A 19,656-nucleotide genomic window follows, 5' to 3' on the forward strand; every position below is an offset into this window, starting at 1 on the left:
TCTGAGTCTCAATGAGCCTAACATGTGAGGCTGGAATTAAAGGGGGAGGGGAAACATAATTACCACAGACAGGAGAGGAGAAGAAACGGAAGGAAACCAAACTAAACTAAACGTAAACCCACAGATAATAAGCTATTTAAAAAAGTTTTTAAAAAGTCCAGAAGATATAGTGTTTTATAATGAGGTATAATTTCTTGTCAGCCGTTATTTTACAGCATATCCCTTTCTCTGTCTATTTTAAATGGTCATAAACAACAAGTATTTCAGATCTCTTTAAGCCGTGTACATTTCACGTCATCTAAAATCTGAAGAGTAAGTGCTGTAAAGACGTTTCTTGAAATCCAGTTACCATGAAGATTACTCAAAACACGCAGCTGCAGCAGTGGACATTTACTGTAAGGTTAGAAAATGAATTATATAACCTAAAGTCGGTCAAAATAACCGTATGTTGTTCTTGGTGAACAAGTAAAAAAAACACTGGACAAATAAATACTTTTTTTTTTGTTAAGTCCCTGACCGATGAGAAAGTCACACTGACATGACTGAAAAGAATCAACTGCTTTTTGGGGTTTAATTGATGACCCAAAATAAATATGATGATATTATTACTGGGTCAAAGCAATATATATACTGTATATATATTTATATATATATATATATATATATATATATATATATATACATACAGTATATATATATTCTGGCGTTGCGATCCGCACACATTAGATGAAGAAAAGAACTACAAATCCAAACTGAGTGCATTTTGTTTTATTAGCAATACATCTTATCAAGAAACATTCAATATCTTTCACACACACACACAGGAAAGGCCTAGAGAGCGGCTCTGGCACCAGAGGACCATCGAAGGGGAAATGTGTGATCTCTCCATTCCTATACTGCCTCCACTTTTCATCAGTGTTCACCCCACTTTACTTCCAGCGACCGCCCACCTTCCCTTTGCCATGGATCTTTTTACTGTGAGAGGAAAAGAGAAGGAAAGTAGGACCGGCTGTAACAGGGATTGTCAGTTCTCACGTTCTCACTCCGGACTCGTAAAATACAAACGTTTGGACAGTGGCTGTCAGCGTCTAAAGCGACGAAAAAAAACGCCCTTCAGCGTGTTTGTAGAACGCCCCGGGGAGAGCAGCATGTACACGGGGTTTAGTATGTAAGGGGGAAATTCTGTGTAGGGAGGTTGGTCGGGGTGGTGGATGGTTTAAACACAGTGTGTCTTTAACCGTCCCGTTATTGCCGTTTGTCACGGAAGTGTAAGCCCACCCACGACCTTTCCCTAAACTCAACCATCCCGTTTTGGCGAGTCACGGAAACGTAAGCCAACCCGTGACCTTTTCCTTAACCTAACTGCGTCAAAAGGGACGCCAATAGTCCCGACCAAGCGCGATTAGTTAAAGCGCGTTATATGACGCTAAAGGAGACTTTTAGAGTCAATAACAACGACAAAGGCACCTGACCAAGCTAGGGCTGTCCTCGACTAAAGAAATTCTTAGTCGACTAACACTTATACAATTTTGTCGACTAATCGATTAGTTCACAGGTGTCAAACTCAAGGCCCGCGGGCCAAATCCGGCCCCTCGCAGCTTTTGATCCGGCCCTCATATCAATTTAGGTTCACCATAAATGTTGGCACACATAGCTTTTGTCACTTTTCTGAAGTTTTTGTCACTTTTGCGGATGCTTTTTTCAACGTTTTTGCCTCTTTTTCAGAGTTTTTTTGCGGCTTTTTTCATTGTTTTTGTCACTTTTTCAGACATTTTTGATGCTTTTGCGATGACGGCTAAGGAACTTTTCTCCGACTTTTTCAGGACTTTATGTCGACCAAACTGTAAGTGAGAAGACTTTATAAGACATAATACGGTCAAAGATATTTGACTTTTCTTAAACTTTACATCTGGCCCTTGATGTGATTCTCATTTCCAGTGTGGCCCTCACTGAAGTTAAGTTTGACACCGCTGGATTAGTTGATTTAATTGACAGAGCTGTGCGCTTTGAGAGGTGGTTAAGATTAGAAAAGCACAAAATAAATGTAGTTAATTAACCATCTGTAAAACTGAGTTTCTCCACAATTAATCCTGCAAAAGCACCACTTTAAATCTTGTGTTTACCATAAATGTGCTCAGAAGTTTCTTGGAAATAAGTAATTAAGCATGAATAAGCATAAAAAATGACTAATCGACTAAAGAAATCTTAGTCGACTATGACCAAAACGACCGATTAGTCGACTAATCGACTAAGAGGTGGCAGCCCTAGACCAAGCGTCCGTATTTTACGAGATGGGAGTGAGAATGTGTTGCAATTGGGATTGTAGTCTATCTGCAGTTTATCATATTTTATATTTTGTAGAAAAGTGACTACTCACAATTTCTGAGCATGTTGGATTCGGTTCAGCAGCACGGTGATCTGCAGGAGGCAGGAATTTAAGGTAACAGGAAAAATAATTAAAACCATTATGAAAGGAATCAGTACACTTTTGTTTAGTATTTCTATACACTTTTAGCCCATAAAATGTCAGAAAAAAAGTTATCTTCATTATATAAAAATCCCAGAGCCCAAGTAACGTCTTCAAGGAGAGGCAGGAGCAGAGCGTCACATACAACTACAGTAGCAAATGCTTGACAAATTACTTCCTGTATTTATTTATCTGTATTGCATAAACCAAGATTCCACTACAACAAAAATAAGTGCAATTCTTTGTTGCATGCATGTGCCACCTCAGTAAATGTCACAGACAGCATAAAAATGCAGCAATATAGTTAAATAAGCTTTTTTCTTTTTGCCATTTTTGCAGAAAGTAATTCCAAGTGCGCAAAATGAAAGTAAAGTGATTCCAGTAATGCAATAAAAAAACCTATCCCACATATATATATATATATATATATATATATATATATATATATATATATATATATATATATATATATATATACTGTATAGATAGATAGATATATAGATATACAGACAGATAGATAGATAGATATATAGATATATAGATATACAGACAGATAGATAGCTAGATAGATATATAGATATACAGACAGATAGATAGATAGATAGATAGATAGATAGATAGATAGATAGATAGATAGATAGATAGATAGTATATGACATGGTACAGGACAGCTACAGAAACACTATAAAACATGACTTAGCAAGGTACCAGCGGTACCTCATATTTCTGGTGCTTCATGTACTCCATGAAGTCAAACTTGTCAGACTCCAGCTGGTAGATCCAGTTCCACATCTCCTGGGCCCGTTGCCTTGGAAACACAAAGAACAAATTAAGAAAGTTTTTTTTTTTCTTCTATTTTATTTCTATGATTCTTTCTTTTTTATTTTGTTAAATGCCCGAGTCCATCTGCGTTTCTTTACGCTAGCCGCTGGCTAATTTATGCAGTACAAACAGTGAAACAGTGCAGCGCTATGCTGTCCATCTCAGCTGAGAGAAAGTCTCAGCGTGGCGAGTTCTAACTGAGCAGTCTGATGTGTGCAGAGGTCTGTGCTGTTGAATTGTAGAGCAGCCTGGTGTTGGCCGTGCCGTAAAGTTAATGGCACTGCTTTCTGGCACAGCACTGGCAGTGCTCAACACCAAAAATGGTATTCGGTAGTAAGTTATCCCACGGGTCAAAAAACCCACCCACACCCACTAACATCTGGCTTTTGTCTGCAGTGGGAATCGACATTCAATCCCGGGTCAAATGACTCTGCAGTACGAGCGGGTATTTATTGGCTCAAGATTGGATCCGAAACAGGACACGCGGTTGGCCGTTTTCTGGCGTGACGCTATGGCTATGCTATGACGCAAGTTGCTATGATGCGGGTCAACTTTGCCTGTAACTTCCGTGATCTGGGCCACAAATTCCGCCCGTCTCCGCCCAAGCAGCGCGCATCCATTAAATTAGTCGGCACCGAGTTCAAAAGAGTAGCCTCAATCATAACTTTATGCAAATGAGGAGCAACTCACCGCCCTGTCTCTCGAAAGTCGTCGAGATGCTACCACAATGCATTGCCTGGCTCCTTCCGTAGACAATGAATTGGAAGCATGGAAGTGAGGCTACCTGTGGACACGTACTGTACCTTGAGAGAGTGACGGTGAATGCGGAGTGATCGGTCTGAGTTTCACAATTTTGTGCACTGTATCGGGAAGCTGTAGCAGGAAAAGTTAACACTGTTTTCCATCGTGTTCGTGAAGTTGAATGCGACACAATAAAAAAAAAAAAAAAAAAAAAACTGAACAGCAATGGGAGAGAAGTCTTTTGGCTATTTTTAGCCAAGGTTAGGTTAGGTTTTAAAAACCTGCATATAGACGTAGATTTTGGTGGGAAAAGGATATGAGTTAGCTAGACACGCTAACGTTTGAAGCTGGCATTAGGAGCGGAGACACAAACTGTTTGATTCCATGCCTTACACCTTTGCGCTTGTGTTTTTGATTTTGAAAGGGAAAAAAAGAAACCAGCAGTCAAACTCCTTAGATACTCAATATCGCTCTTACTACAGCCCCATTCACACGCCTGCAACATGCAGAGAAATCCAAAACTCACTTGAGTGCATCCTCTCTCAAATTGTCGATGTCTAGCGACTGTCGTCTCGCAGACAGAGTCTTCTTCTTGATCTCTCTGCCTGTCAGACGCTTGCCCCTCCTCGTCTCCGCCTGGGATGGGAAGACACACAGTGCACAGTCAACATCTGTATCATCATCATCATCATCATCATCATCATCATCATCATCATCATCATCATCATCATCAGGGTTATCATGAGCTCTACTGAGAATAACAGCAGACCTTGGCCAAGAAGCTTCCAAAGTTGGCTCCAATGCCAGACAGCACTTTCTTCTTCTTGATGTCATCATCAGCCTTCTTCTTGGCTTCCTCTTCCTCTTTTCTGTGACGTTCCTCCTGAAAAACGGAGAAGGATGGACAAAAACTTGAAAAATGTCCCTATGAGTTAATTCTGACTACAAAAAAGTTGTTTTTAATATTTAAATAAAGATTTACACATTCTCCACGTTGAATCTCTCTCTATAAACATATATAAAAAAAGTTTCTCCGTTTTGTGCGTGTCCCACTACTAGTTACGTTAACTTCCATATATGGTCAGGCAGGCAATTTAATTGGCTGCAAACTCACTGTGTTTTCACGGTGCTGACTTAACATTGGATGAAAGTAGCTCAGTGTTAACCTACATTTGATCTATTTCTGCACTGCACATTACCCCCGCTTTGGGGATAAATGTGGGGTTAAAAATGTATCAAAATATTTGCCACAGTTAGGGGGGCCAGAGGGGGTCAAGGCTTAAAATTACGGGGGCACTGGCCACCTTTGTGTACCCCCCCCCCCAGAACCACCTCTGGGATGTAGGCTTTACAGGATGATTCTTTTCCTTGCCAACTATTATGACTTTCCCAAATGATGTACAGATTTCTAAGCATTCTATTACCAATTATCTTTCAAAAGTATATAGCTGGGGGAACGTCTGGCTCCACCCCTGAATTATATTGTTTCACACCTGAAGGGGAGATAATATGCTGTGTTGAGCAGCTTTTTACATTTTATAAATTAACAATGGTTTCATTTATGAGAAACAATTTTAGGCTGTTTACAGCCAATGTAAAGAATGTGTGGACTAGGTGATATATTTGTAAAATTTTGTGTGAGTATGAGTGTGTGTGTGTGTGTGTGTTACCGCAATCCTGTTCTGTCTGTCCTTCTCCTTCTCTGCTCTGACCCTCAGGATCTCAGCTTTCTCGGACCGACGACGCTCCTGATGGAAAGCAAAGCAAACAAGCCATAAAACGTTTGGTGCATTTTATTAAACATGAAGCAACATTGGGATAAAAAGTACATTTAATCATTAATTCATTACAGAGGGGACTGGGGGGGGACTGTATTTTTTTTTAAAACTCATTCAAAGATTACTGACAAATACGTTATTAACTATTTAGCAACATCGATCCTTCACATTGCCGCAGTAGCGGAAGAAGTATTTATTTTGAAATACTCTATTACAAGTAACAATCGTGAATTTAATATCCTACCCAAGTTAAAAGTACAGAAGTATTATCAGTCAAATGTACATTAAAGTGTATAAAAGTATAGCATAAGTACATGTTTTGCAGTAAAAATGGCACCTGTGACTGATATACTATTATATATGGCATTATTATCCCCTACCTAGGGGCTGGGTTAGTAAATAAATCTGAGAGATAATTAATCGGTTAGTTTTTTTTTTTTACTTTTCTCTAGTCACTTACTTCATTGGAACCATCTAAGAAGTCTAGAGTGGACGTGTTTTTGGTGGAACTACTAATGCAAACAATGCATCGTATTTATAAACTTATCATGGTTTTAATATCTAATAGCGTTATCTGTAAAACACAGCAAGTAGTAACTACAGCGGTCTGATAAATGTACATTCAATATTTCTCTCTAATATGTTATAAAGAAATATAAAGAGGTAGAAAATGGAAACACTCAAGTAAAGTACCTCAAATTTGTACTTAAGTATACTTGACTAAATGTACATAGCAACTTTCTACCACTGCTGTGAAGATACGTGCAGTAAAACCATGTTCTCCTATTGCTTAGTCTATATCGACAATGTAGTCTTTTGTGTTGACATTCTACAAATTCTACATTCTGCAACTCCGGTCGATGTATGAGGACTATGGTTAACTGGTCCTCAGATCTCTGCAGGGTAAATCCAGACAGCTAGCTAGACTATCTGTCCAATCGGAGTTTTCTGTTGCGGGACTAAAACAACCTTGGAACGTACACATGTTCCACCAAAACAAGTTCCTCCCCGAGGCTATTTTGCAGAGGCACCTCTGCTCCTTCCGGCGCTTAGCACCACCCAAGAGTGTGATCAGTTTAAAGAAATGCCAATAAACCGGAGCACAAGCATCCCGGAATGCTTTGTGGTCTAGCCAGACCCTCCTGCGCAGTGCTGTGGAGGAAGGTCTGGCAATGCGAGACTACCTATTGCTGGACAATCTCTGTTTCCACTGGATCGCGTGTTTAGTGCCCCACTCATGTTTCAACATTAACCAGTGTTACGTGCTCCCTGCCCTGCTTTTTCTTTTCTCTTCGACCCAGGTGATCCTGATTCTCTGGTCTCTGTCGGTGGCTCCGCTCCTGGGAATAAAAGGCTGGGAGGCTGGAATGCCAGGAGGGCAGTGACTGCAGCAGCTTGGAACGCGTTGTTTCTTTTTTTTTATCTTTTGTTATCTTTTCTTTTGTGCTTTTCTTGTTTTGAAGATGGAGGTCTGGTAGTCTAGTTTTCGCGGCTTTGTTTCTGTTAGTTAGTTATCACTTCCTAAGTTAGGGGAAGATGTTCTGGATCCGACGGCCCTTGATGGGTTGGCTCAGGCTTCTTCCCTTCTTTTGTTCTTTTTGGCCAGACCTCCAGACTCCCATAGTTTTGGTTTAATTAATTGCAGTTAATTTGTGAATAAACTTTGATTTGCTTTTACTACCCTCCAGTTTGGTGTTAAAATATGTTGATGGTCACATTTTCCATAGTGTTTATTTGCTGTGGCCGTAACAGCCAGAAAGTGTCTTAGTGCATCTAAGTGAACTTACGATTCGTTCCTTGAGGCTGATGAGTTCCTCCTCATCTTTCTTCCTCTGATCAAAGTGGACGTCGATCAGAGTATGCAGCTCCAGTAAGTCCTTCTCCATACGCTTTCTGTGGATGTCCTGGTGGAGAAGGGAGTTTTTATTTCCATATGGGCATCTCTATAGAACTCACTAGATATGGTTCAATTGAAGACAATGTTTGCCTCTTTTTATGTGGCAGGAGTGAAAAGGAGTCCTCCTCAACATTTGTTGTGTTATGGTTTCAGAATGATGAAGACCGTTGGAGAACAATTAGGTACAAAATGGATGTAGGCTCTACAGGATGATTCTTTTCCTTGGCAACTATCCCAAGTGATTTACAGATTTTTAGGCATTCTATTATCACATATCTTGAACAATAGATGCCCCCCCCCCAGGTCTGGGCTGAGCCCCAATTGTTTACAACGTCTGGCTTCGCCGCTGGTCGGTACGGGGGACTTGAACCAGCAACTCCTTCGGTTCCTAAGCTAAGTCCCCACAAACTGAGATCATGCAGCCCAAGGGTTAACAGCCGTGGTTCCCATTTCATTTATGACGCAGATGCAAAGTCAAAAACTAAGAAAATAAAAGTGATCTGGTTTGATCCCCTTTTCATGACTCACATCAAAATCCACCCTGTCCCCCTCAGGAATCTTTGGAGGGGCAAGTTGAGGCACCAAAGGTCTGATGAAAAAAAGGATGCACAAAATGACAGTTTTTTTTTTTTTTTTTTTTTTTTTTAAAGGGATTAAGGGAATGTGACATATTTGAAAACATAACCATGCAAACATAATAAAATAATATGAACATACTTGGGTTTGGGGCGCTCCTCTGTTGATGAAAGAGAGAAAGACAAGCAAAAAAATATTGATTATATGAGTGATTCAAAAATGTTCCCCCAAATATACGGAAGGAGAATTAGAAAATCTGAAAGTTGTTAATAAAGTTGTTAATGTGACTGAAAACACAGCAAGCATGCGACTGAGAAAAGAAAAGGCAATTTAGCAGTTTTTATTAGTTCTAACAAAACAAAAGAGCAAGGACATCATTTTTATACACACTTTTGCTTTCCAGATCAGGGTAACACATGACTTTTTTTGACCATGTCTATTAGGACATTCTTAAATATTTTCTTAAAAAATAAGGGTGATTATAGTAGGTTTTCCTTGCACTTTATGTCTTGTTTTAAATGCATGTAAATTTTCACATTGTGATGGTTGCTAATGGATATCCAAATAAAGGAATGAATAAAAGGTAAATAGGTACAGCTTTTTATTTATTTAGCAGACCAAATTACTCCATAAACAGAGTTTCAACAAGTCAAATTTAAGACTTTTTAAGACCTTTTTAAGACCATAATGAATGAAATTTAAGACCTTTAACACAACATCAAGTAAGCCCTAAGTATCACTAAACTTAAACTTTCCCATAGAAAAAGAATAAAATCCCTTTTATGTCTGTGATACAATCTAAGAGTTTCGTGCCAATAACCGGAAAGCTAAAAAATGATTACAAAAATTAGCATTAGAGGTAGCGTTGCATGGACGTAGGGAAATTAAGACCTGTTTAAAATTATGTAAGACCTTGAACACAATACTTCAGCAAATGTAAAACTTTTTAAGGCCTACAATTTTGATTTTTAAATTTTAGACTTTTTAAGATCCCGCGGAAACCCTGATAAAATAAAAGGCCATGTCCATTGGCTGTAGATCATTTAAATATGTTGGATAATTAACCTGAGGTAAATAAAAAGTGACCAACATGGTGCTGAGCTTAAAAAAGAAAATCAGGACTTCAACCCCTTCAACACGTCCACCATTTCTCACCTTCCTCCTGGGCATCTTGATCTGATGGAGAAACTACATGAAGACAGAATGAAAGATGGAAGGAGGGTAACAAAAACAACACATGGAGCACCAAAAGAGTCATTGATAATGGGTGAAAAGTACACATGAGGAAAGCAAGGGAATAGAAAAGGTAGAAGAGAGTGGAAGAGAGGATGGGATGAGGAAAGGAAGTAAAGAAAAAACAAAGGAAAAACAGGTATACAGGTGAAAATGAAAAGTTAGAAGATAGAAGGTAGCAAAATAAGTTGAGATGGGAATGAAATACATACAGAATTAAGAAATGAAGACGTAAAGAACCAAAGGAAGGGAGGAGGAAATTCACACACCAGGTGATCGAGATGCAAAAATCAAAAGAATGGAAAAATCAAGTGACAAGTCAAAGATAAGGGGGGGAACATGAGGAGATAAGGAGGGAGGAGGAAGTGTGGAATGTTTGAAAGAAGTCCCAAGTTATTATATGGTACTACATAGGCAGCAAGATTGAAAAAAAGGGTTAGATATTTTGGAAAATATGCTGATTCGCTTTCTTGCCCAAAATTAGATTAAAAGATTGATACGACTCTTACGTCTGAGAGTGGTATCGATCTTCTCATCTTACTCTCAGCAAGAAAGTAAATATTTCCCACGATGTTAAACTTTTTCTTTAAAACTATCATTTCCCATCAAGCATTGAGAGCCACAGCCTTCACTGGCACTTATATGTACCACTCACTGTGGCTGTAGGGAAATGTAGTTTTGTGGAACATTCTGTGAACATTCAGTATTACATAATGCACATATGGATAATTGAGTACATGCACATACAGATTTCTGGTCATGTCATGAATGTAAGTTCAGTGTTCACTCTCCTTTTAGCTTTGTTTTGGTCTCCACCATTCTTGAGAAAAATATACACCACTATATTCACTAAATATTCACTAACTATCTGTTGCAAAGTATTATTTTTAAAGATTTTTTTGGGTCATTTTTTAGGCCTTTATTTGACACAACAGCTGAAGACAGGAAAGGGGAGAGAGAGGGACTCGGCCGCTGCGGTAAGGACTGAGCCTCTGTTTTTATCCTTGCACGTGGGACTGTATGAGTCATGACGACTTATTTCTCCATTTATAGTTGTATGGTATTAAAATGGTATTAAAATACAATGCATCTTCTTCTAGATACAACTTTTCCCTGCATTGGGTTTTAGGTCTAGTCCTAAATGGTGTGAAATGGTGTCTGTGTGTGTGAGTGATGATGGGCATGCTTGTCACCCTACCTTGGTACTCGTGCCGCTCTGATAGCCCGTCTGACCAGCACAGTGGCCCAACCAGCCAATGGGAAAGCAGGATAAAGGGGAAATTGATAGGTCAGATTTATTACAGCATCACCCATAACTCACACAGTTACGCTGGATTTCCACAGGCAGCTTTTTTCAACTGTCTCGGTCATGCAATTCCAAGCGGAATTATGTCACCACAACATGATGCAGATGGTGTACGCGTTATACTTTTGGCTAAAAATTTGTTGTTGGTGTTGAGTCAGAGAATCAGTTTAAGATTTTTTTATTTTTGATTAAGATTCATTTATTTTTGATTAGGAATCAATGCACATTAATCAACATTTCTGTAAATGCACCAGTGTTAGTCAGTCAGCTAACTGTAGTCCTAGTTGCATGCATGCCTTTATGGTGGGAAGCAAACTCCACACAGAAAGGCCTGGGTTCGAACCTTCTTGCTGTGAGGTAGAACTGCTAACCACTGAGCCACCGTGCTGCCGTTCTATCTGGCTCATCACAAACCATATGGTAAGTTTTCTACTCCAGTCACACACTTTGCCGCTTAAAAAGTTGTTTTTAGTCTGGTTTAAATAACATCATGTATTGCAAGCAACCAGCTAGTTGTCATTGCTACAATGCTAATGTTACTACAATTCTACTACTACTAAGAAAAATATATGTATAAAAGCTCAACAGGAAAACCAACCCTCTGCCAAGCTAGCTATTAACATCCCTGTAGTCATACAGAGACGTATCATAAAGTAAGCTATTTACATGTACAGGAACATCATATTGTTTTAAATTGCAAGGATTTTTTAAATATAGCATATATGTTTAAACGGGAGAAAATATTAGAGCTGCTTTCGCGAGTCTGCCTTCTCATTGGTTACCGCTCTGCAAAAGTTGACCCATGGTACATGTCCTTATACGCGTTGTTTTCACAGATGGGATCGCCCTGCTTCCCAACATTGCCCTGGCCCCCCATCTCATCCCGAATTTTACCCATTCTCATCTGGTCACCCTATTCCTCAACGGTTTTTGGTACTATTTTTGCCTGCTTTCTTCAGGACTCTTTTTGTTGTATCCCTTTTTATTTATTAAATCCTCGAACTCACCACTGCCCTGTTATCTCTGCATTTTTGGGTCCGCCATTTCCCTAATCCTAACATTTTGAGAGGCGCCGAGCTTCCCACTCCTCATTTGCATGAAGATGCCTGGATTCAACTTTATGCATATGAGTAGCGGGCGACTCAACGCCTCTCTTCTCCAAAGTCCCCCGCGAGAACTACCAGAATGCATTGCGCGGCTGCTCCCATGGAAATGAATGGGAAGCGTGGAAATAACGCTAACAATTGCACGTACCGCCAGAGTAACTTTGGGAGATCAGGGAGAGCGGTGAACACTTTTGACGTCAACGCTCATACCGCTCGCACCACTGTTCCGTTATTTCAGCTGCCAGTGAAAACGCAGCGTTATGAAAAAGAGAGGAAACAATTGCTTGGGTGTTTGAGAGCTTTTTTAGAACAAGACATGTATCTTGTAAGAAATGCTATCACAATCGCAACCCTTTTAATCTGTCTTACTGTTCCCATTTTTTGAATAGTCTTTTCAACGCATTTGACCAAACCAGTTTTTATCTCCAGACTTTTGCTATACAACAGGCAACTGTCCTGTACGACTGCTTTGCATTCTGGGAGTCTTCCTTACCTCCTCTATCCTCTGCCTGCTCAGTCTCCTCCTGTTCTTCAGGCTCGGGCTCCTCTTCAGCCTCTGGGAGAAGGAGACCCAGAGAAATGAATATAGTTTCATGTCTCATAAAAAAAGCTTTATTGATGTTGATCATTGTGTTTGTGAGAGACACAAAGTGTGTGACAAATGTAGACACAACTTACCCTGCTCCCTGGAGGGATGGGAGGAAAAGGAACAGAGAAACACATTTATCAGTTAACATTACAGGGATTTATCAGTTAACATTACAGGGATTAGATTACAGAGACTTTATTGATCCCACATTGGGAAATTTCAGTGCTACAGCAACAAAATATCAGACACACAGCACACATACAGAATATACAAGAAAAAATAAATAGGATAGATTAAAAGAACAAATCATTCATAAATAAAGCTAAAAATACAAAGGAAAGAATGCACGAACATATATACAAGTTGGGAATTTTTTTTTTTTACAACTACTTAAATGATATTTATAAAGATGGGAGTAAAATGCATTTTCACTGAAATAAACAACGGAGGGATGCTGCTCTACTCACTCGTACTCCTCTTCTACATCTGACATGGCTGCAATAAAGAGAAACAAATGACAAATCAAGTAGAACATGAATGAATAAGTAGAATAGAATCATCTGAACTACAAAAACAACAGTCAGGAGAGGAGAAGAGAAGTTTAGTACAGACATTTTTGTTCCCTTCAGGATGAAGTGTAACAGCTTTTAGGGATTTCCTCACCTTCATCTAGCACCATAATTTGGTCAAAATTTGAAGTTGTCCCATACTTTAGTTTATGAACAACATTGCATTTTTATGAACAGGTTTGTACAATATCGTAGGAAAATTTCTGCACAGCAATTTGTGTGATATCCTACAAATTTAGGCGACCACCGGCTGGTCAAATGATGCCGGCTCCAGAGCTCCATGAGCTGTCTGTCGTATCAGCGGCAGTAGGTAGAGTTTAGCAGACAAAAGGTTACCGGGAGCCGGTTACTGGGTTATGGGTTAGAGGTTAGGTTGGGGTTAAAACACAGCGCCCCAGGTGCTACGAGGGGCACGGGCACAAGGGGGAGCACACTTTAAAACCTCCTTAAAAACCAGGTTTGGTTATCTAAAAACCTATATAAAAAGTGACACAGATATTAAAAGCGGGTTAAAAGAACCACCGGACAGGACGGTCAGCGGGAGTATAAAACTTTGAATAAAAGGTCACCTCCACACCTGCCCTATTCCTATAACTTTTAAATACCTTTTATTTAGGGTTAGGGCACCGTGAGATGCAGTTGAGTTTAGTCCACAAAAAGTGACAACATGCGCCGGTGACAAATAAGTTTATAGGCACATAAACCGGTTAAGTTTAGGAAAAAGACCGTGGTTTGGATTTAAACAATCCCAAGGAACAAACACACGTTCCCTGGGTGAAAGTCTTTTGTTTTCCCCGAGAAGTGACCTCCGCTCCCAGGCTTGAAAGCGCTGTGTTTTATGACTGAGCCATCCACCCCGACCTCCTCCCTACGCAGTCCACAGCGTTTTTATACAGCAGCAACAGTCACTGCGATGTATAGAGCAAAAAATTCACGGAATGCATACGGATAACAGTGCTTTACTTTTCATATCTACATGTATGAATGGTTCATGAGAAAAGCCTGCAAAACTAATGCCATTCTCATCAGCCTCAGCTGGACTTTGTGTCTAAAGCTACAACTTAATAGGTGTGTTTGGTAAAAAAAAAAAAAAGATACTGGCTACTAGATAAAGAACATTTAAAAACAAATGTTTTTTAAAATACCAAGCAGCCCACGTGACGTAAATGCAAGCTTGGCTGTGCATTAGTACGTGAGTGTGATTAATCATTTTGGAGATAGAAAAAAGACAGACAAGCACTGAGCGATTCAATGCGCACTGTCACGGTTTTAGGCTATAAATTGTCCCACTAAGCTGCCATTGCCCTGGCATTAAAACCACGTGCAGACAGACAGACAGACAGACACACTGTGCACTGACACCTTCCTGGCAGGGGAAGCAGGGAGATTGATGAAGCGTCAACAGGTGAGAATGTGACAAGGGTTAAACGCAGAAAGACCAGAGGAGATAGAGTTTCTCTCTCTTTCTAGTAGTTTCTGTCCCCCCCCCCCCCCCCCACTTTTTTGACCTCACCCTTGCTCCCTATGTCCTGGTGTTTCTGAAAAATTAGATTTAGTTTAAAACACTGCACATCAAGGTTTGTGAAAGATGACCTTCATCTTAACTGGGTTCATAGTTTGACATGTTCACTGAGCAACTGATAAACTCCAGGGAATCTGCCATCAGTTTGGCTGGAGTGCTTTGACACAGCTCAAAGGTCCCATTAACTCTATTATGTGGCCAAACACTACACTGTGTTTTGACGTGGAATTATTCCAAAGCTCAAACCGAAACAAAACAGTTGCTTGTAAGAGTCTGTTTCTGTTCAAGTCGGATTTTAAAAGAAAATAACTTGATCAGAAACCCCAATTTCATTCCATTATCCCTCTACACACCCCCATGCCCTCCCACCTTCTCCTCCGCTCGGTCTATCTTTCTGTCATAAGGAAGAATTTAGAGTGACCCTGTGACTGTGCGCTTGAAGTCGTCGAATGCTCTGGCTTTTCTCTCACTTGTCTGTTGTCGTGCCCTTTGCCATGCCAGAGCCAGTAGCTTGGCATAGCTGCGCACCAGCAGTCCTTTCAACTGCAACTCAGTAACTCTCCAATCTTCTGTGTGCTGTTATTAATCCTCTCTCGCTTTCTGCTCATATAGAGGTTTATAAAGCAGTTCTAGTCTTCCCAGTTTTTAACTTCAATTTTAAAATTGTTTCCTCGTTTCACATCCTTCATTCCTTTCTTATCAAGCATCTTTAAGAAATAGTGCTCCAGAGAGTTGCACCGGCAAGAAATAGTCTGAAAGTCTCATAACATAGAACCACACGTTTTATTACTTGCTTTTCTGTTGATTTGAGCAGCTATAATCAATATTTTTATAATAGCGTATGTAGTAAATGGATGTGAGAGGGGTCACGGTGATGAACCGGCAGAGAATTATCACCTGAACCTGCAGCTCGCTCGGCTTAACAGAGCTTTATAGGGAGTTTCAGCTCATTGTTTAGCTGACTTTACGGTTTTGGTTCACTCTCACCGCTGTCATAGCATTATTTGTGGCCATAGCTACAAAGCTGTTTTCATCACAAAAAAAAAGCTCTGATAAACCTAGTGTTGCAAGCAGTTAGCAACTAACTGGTGAATACAGTAGAGCATTTAGCAGCTAAAGAGACAGATTATTTCCTCAGGAGTTGGCTGAGACCAAAAACAGAGCTAAAAGACAGTGAATATTGGACTTAAATAAATAGAGACAGTGAATATTGGACTTAAATAAATAAATATATACATATATATATATATATATATATATATATATATATATATATATATATAATATTCACTGTCTCATGTATATATATATATATATATATATATATATATATATATATATATATATATATATATATATATATATATTTATGAGACAGTGAATATTGGACTTAAATAAATAAATAAATAAATATATATATAACTTAAGTATCAACATAATAATCAGTTGGAGTTTAGGGCCTATAGCCTTGCATAAATGCTCTGTGAGTATAATATTAAAAGCAGAGGGAAGGACTTACTCAAAAGGTGTGTGAAGGTAAGACCTATGAATAAGTACATGATGGATGGAGAGAGTGACGGAGGGGAGAAATTATGGCTGGATGAATGAGAGGTGCACATTTCAGCACCTGTGTCGGTACAGTCAGAAACCGCCCGTTTGGAGCTTAATGGAGAGAAGAGGGGGTGCGGCAGGGGATTTGGGAGAGGAGTCCAACAGCCTCAGGCCTTAGCAGGGTTAATTTTAGTCAAGGGCAATATGAGTGTGTGTGTGTGTGGTAAAGGTGAATGGGTGTACAAAAATACCTCATTAGTGTATCGTTGGCTATTAATAAATTGTAGAGCGGAGTGAGAGAGAAGTGTTAAAAGAGTGAAAAGTGTTGGTTTTTGTAATGTCTTTTATTCACGTCAAAAAACTATTTGGGAGAATAGCCACTATGTTGCTTGACATCAAAATTTAGAAATGACTCAGCATTGTTCCAACCAGGGAACTTGATACTGACCTGAACTAGCCACTGTAATATTCACACACACCCCAAAGTGCACAGATTGCATTACTGTATGCAAACACCTGTTTACCCTCTGCTTTCCTCTGAGTGCTAAAGTCAGCTAGCCTGAGCTCATACTGTTAGCATTTGTGTATTTGGCAGTGACTATAAAGGCAAAGGAACAATGTGAAGGGTGCTAGACTATACAGTTTTAAGGACATTACATAGACTTACATCCATGTCCTGGAAACTTTCCCTACTCTTAACCACTCACCTAAAATCTGTTTTGTCAAGCTATCACCATGTTAATTGATATTTAGTCTGAAATGTCCCCGAAGTGTATTAGTCAGTAACACAGACACAGAGTACGGTACTCATTAAAGCCGCAAAGTAGCTGTCAGACATTTTATGACAAGCACTAAAGAAAGAAATGCAAGCTATAACAGTGCTGTGGTGTTGATGATTTCATCTGTTGAAAGCTTTTAAAAAAAAAATATGGACATAGTTTGGCACAAGTGGCCAAGTTGGAACCTTGTTGGGGCTTTGTTAGACCTCATCCTGTGTCTGGTCTACAGAATGATACCATAACCCAGCTACTGGACCACAGGACATATAAATAACCCAATATACATAATAAAGCTGCTGTGTGGTTTGCACATGTCAGTCTGAGTGCCTGCTATGCTAACACAGACACACAGAAGTGGAGATGATGAATGCTAGTAAAATGGGACAATCTACACAAGGCAGCCATGTGTCTATCGACACTTGCAAGCACAGATGTTTTTACATTGTATGTATCTATCTATCTATCTATCTATCTATCTATCTATCTATCTATCTACGTTTCTATCCTGTCGACAGCTATCTAAAAACTTGATAACATTAAGCATAAATCCTTGCCCTTGCTAGATAAGTGAAGGAGTAAATCAGAAAGTATGTTTGGTTTTTTTAGTAATGAGTTTACTTTTTAGGGTGAAAAGACCCATTAACTATGGTCTACTTTTTTCAAAACAGAGACAGACGCATATTAAATACAGCTTCTTTTTTTTTTGCCATTGTTCTGTTTTCAAGAATGGAATGTATGGTTTAAAGTCACAAAAATGGACCATTACCACGGTTACAGTTAGGTAAGCCATTGATTTCCATTCATTTCACAACAGTATGAAATTAACTTGCTGATACTTGAATCTTGCTTGAGATAGATAATTGATAGTCTATTGTCAATAGAGATTCTTCCACTGTGGTGCTTTCAGGGATGCTCAGACACCCAAGATTTGAGACTGCTGCTGAGAAGTAGTGTACTGACAAATTATGCAATCGCAAAAAATCAAGCTCAGCACACACAGGTAACGTTGGAAATCCTGAAAGTACCATAACATTTGGTTAAATTTAGTTTTTGGCTGATTGGCAGTGTGTCTCATGCTGGAGCAAGGAAGAGTTTTCAAAGTACTGACAAAACTGAAAAGATGCAACGAAGTGTCCAATATGATGAATGGAAAACAGCTGCTTGAAAAATTATACATTAATCTCAATCTACTGTCTTATGAGAACAAGACAATAGAGAGGACACATATTTAAGGGCAGACAGACAGACAGACAGACAGACGTACCTGTATGAAGGTGTGGTATCACTAGACACAAGAGACAGACAGAGGGACAGAGACAGACAGAATGGCTATTATACAGAGAGAGGGAATTTTATACAGAGGGGTCGAGGGGCACTGTGTGTGTGTGTGTGTGTGTGTGTGTGTGTGTGTGTGTGTGTGTGTGTGTGGTCTGTATGAATGTGGGTGTGTATGCATGCTGTGAAAATTACTGGATGTCCGAGTATACCTTACAAGAATAACCGTGAGTCTGTGTGCGCAAATGTGTGTGTGTGTGTGTGTGTCTGTGGTCAGGGCTGGGGGCCACAGGCGGATTAAGCGGAGGCAGAAAGACGAGCACCTCGTAGGATTAAGGAGAACAGAGGGATGACCTCACTAGGCAAATGGAGGGGTGCAACAGGGCAGGTGGAGAGGGGGATGACAAAATAAAGAGGGAGGGTGTGACGGATGGAAGGAGAGAATGCTGGCAGAGGAGAACTGGCAGAGCGAGAGGCGACAGAGGAGAAGCAGTTTGTTAAGAGACAATGGTTATTGTACTTTCATTCATTAAATCTTCCACTGAACAAGCTGTGGTGAGTAGGAAATGAAAACAAGAGTCAGACAGAGCTGAGGTACGGATGGACGACCAGAGGAGGAAACCGGAAGTGGAGCCAAGTCAAGTTTATTTCATCCATAAAAATTGAAATGAAATGTAATGAAATTACAGTGCTCATAGAGCGAGGAAGCAGAAGGTGCATGTGGGCTAAATAGACCCCCCACTTAATGCTCCGAGCCAGAGAAAACCCAGATCTCCCGCTTCAATAACAACATAGACTTTAGAGAGTTTACTGTAGAGATGTTAGAGTTGGAGAAAACAAAGCAGGGATCAGTGTGAACAGTTGGTGTTTAATCTGTGAGTCCTGAACAGGAAGTCTTCTCGCACTATTCTTCAGAAGAAAAAAAACAAACCCTATGGTTATTATTATTATAGAACAGGTGATGTTGAATTGAAGATAGTATGTTAACTGACGATTAAATGATCTGAATTGGAAATGGAGTCTGGTTTGGACCTGTGAGAGGTTATCTGGTGTTAACGGTCGGTTTGTAACCGACGAACACTCGAGGTGTCAAAACCTGATTACGGTTTTCACGGTGACAGACTCAGAAAAGAGGAAGGAGGGACAGATAAAATAATATCAAATGCTACTACATACTGCAGTACCCATACGCCTCAGCAGTTGCAACTACAAAAAAAAATAAAAAATAGCTTCACATTTGGGAAATGCGCTTATTCTCTTCCTGACCTAGTATTAGAAAATAGAGCTGGCCTGGCTCTCCCCAAAAGTAACACAACCTGGCTACTAGCACCTCTAAAGTTCACTTATTAACACGTTTGACTTCATCGGTTTTATCCAGGAACATTTCAGGACCATCTCTTTTGGCAATGCCAGTTATTATCGATCTGAAAACCGAACATTGTCAG

At 39.7% G+C, this 19,656-nt stretch overlaps 1 protein-coding gene across 2 annotated transcripts; it reads right to left on the reverse strand.

Moving 5' to 3' along the window:
* Positions 1 to 752: 752 nt before the first annotated feature.
* On the reverse strand, positions 753 to 18,270 carry tnnt1 (troponin T type 1 (skeletal, slow)). Of its 2 annotated transcripts, XM_028600213.1 has the most exons (15): positions 18,201 to 18,270; positions 12,983 to 13,010; positions 12,605 to 12,612; positions 12,420 to 12,482; positions 10,713 to 10,742; positions 9,437 to 9,469; positions 8,423 to 8,441; positions 8,234 to 8,294; positions 7,596 to 7,712; positions 5,701 to 5,778; positions 4,800 to 4,913; positions 4,557 to 4,666; positions 3,185 to 3,275; positions 2,378 to 2,418; positions 753 to 975 (listed from the first exon to the last, which is right to left on the reverse strand). In XM_028600213.1, the coding sequence occupies exons 2-15, from the start codon at positions 13,006 to 13,008 to the stop codon at positions 930 to 932; spliced, it is 837 nt and encodes a 278-aa protein (XP_028456014.1). In that variant the 5' UTR covers positions 13,009 to 13,010; positions 18,201 to 18,270; the 3' UTR covers positions 753 to 929. The 2 variants fall into 2 exon arrangements, with proteins under 2 accessions (XP_028456014.1, XP_028456016.1); XM_028600215.1 differs by lacking the exon at positions 9,437 to 9,469.
* Positions 18,271 to 19,656: the final 1,386 nt, after the last annotated feature.

This window comes from Perca flavescens, chromosome 15, assembly GCF_004354835.1.
Source record: "Perca flavescens isolate YP-PL-M2 chromosome 15, PFLA_1.0, whole genome shotgun sequence".
NCBI classification, from domain to species: domain Eukaryota; kingdom Metazoa; phylum Chordata; class Actinopteri; order Perciformes; family Percidae; genus Perca; species Perca flavescens.

Coding starts and splice junctions, on each gene's coding strand:
- tnnt1 (XM_028600213.1), bottom strand. CDS start 13,008: ATGTCAGATGTAGAAGAGGAGTACGA. Junction 4,914..5,700: donor ACAGACAGAACAGGATTGCG/GTAACACACACA, acceptor TCCGTTTTTCAG/GAGGAACGTCACAGAAAAGA. Junction 976..2,377: donor ATCCAACATGCTCAGAAATT/GTGAGTAGTCAC, acceptor TTCCTCTCACAG/TAAAAAGATCCATGGCAAAG.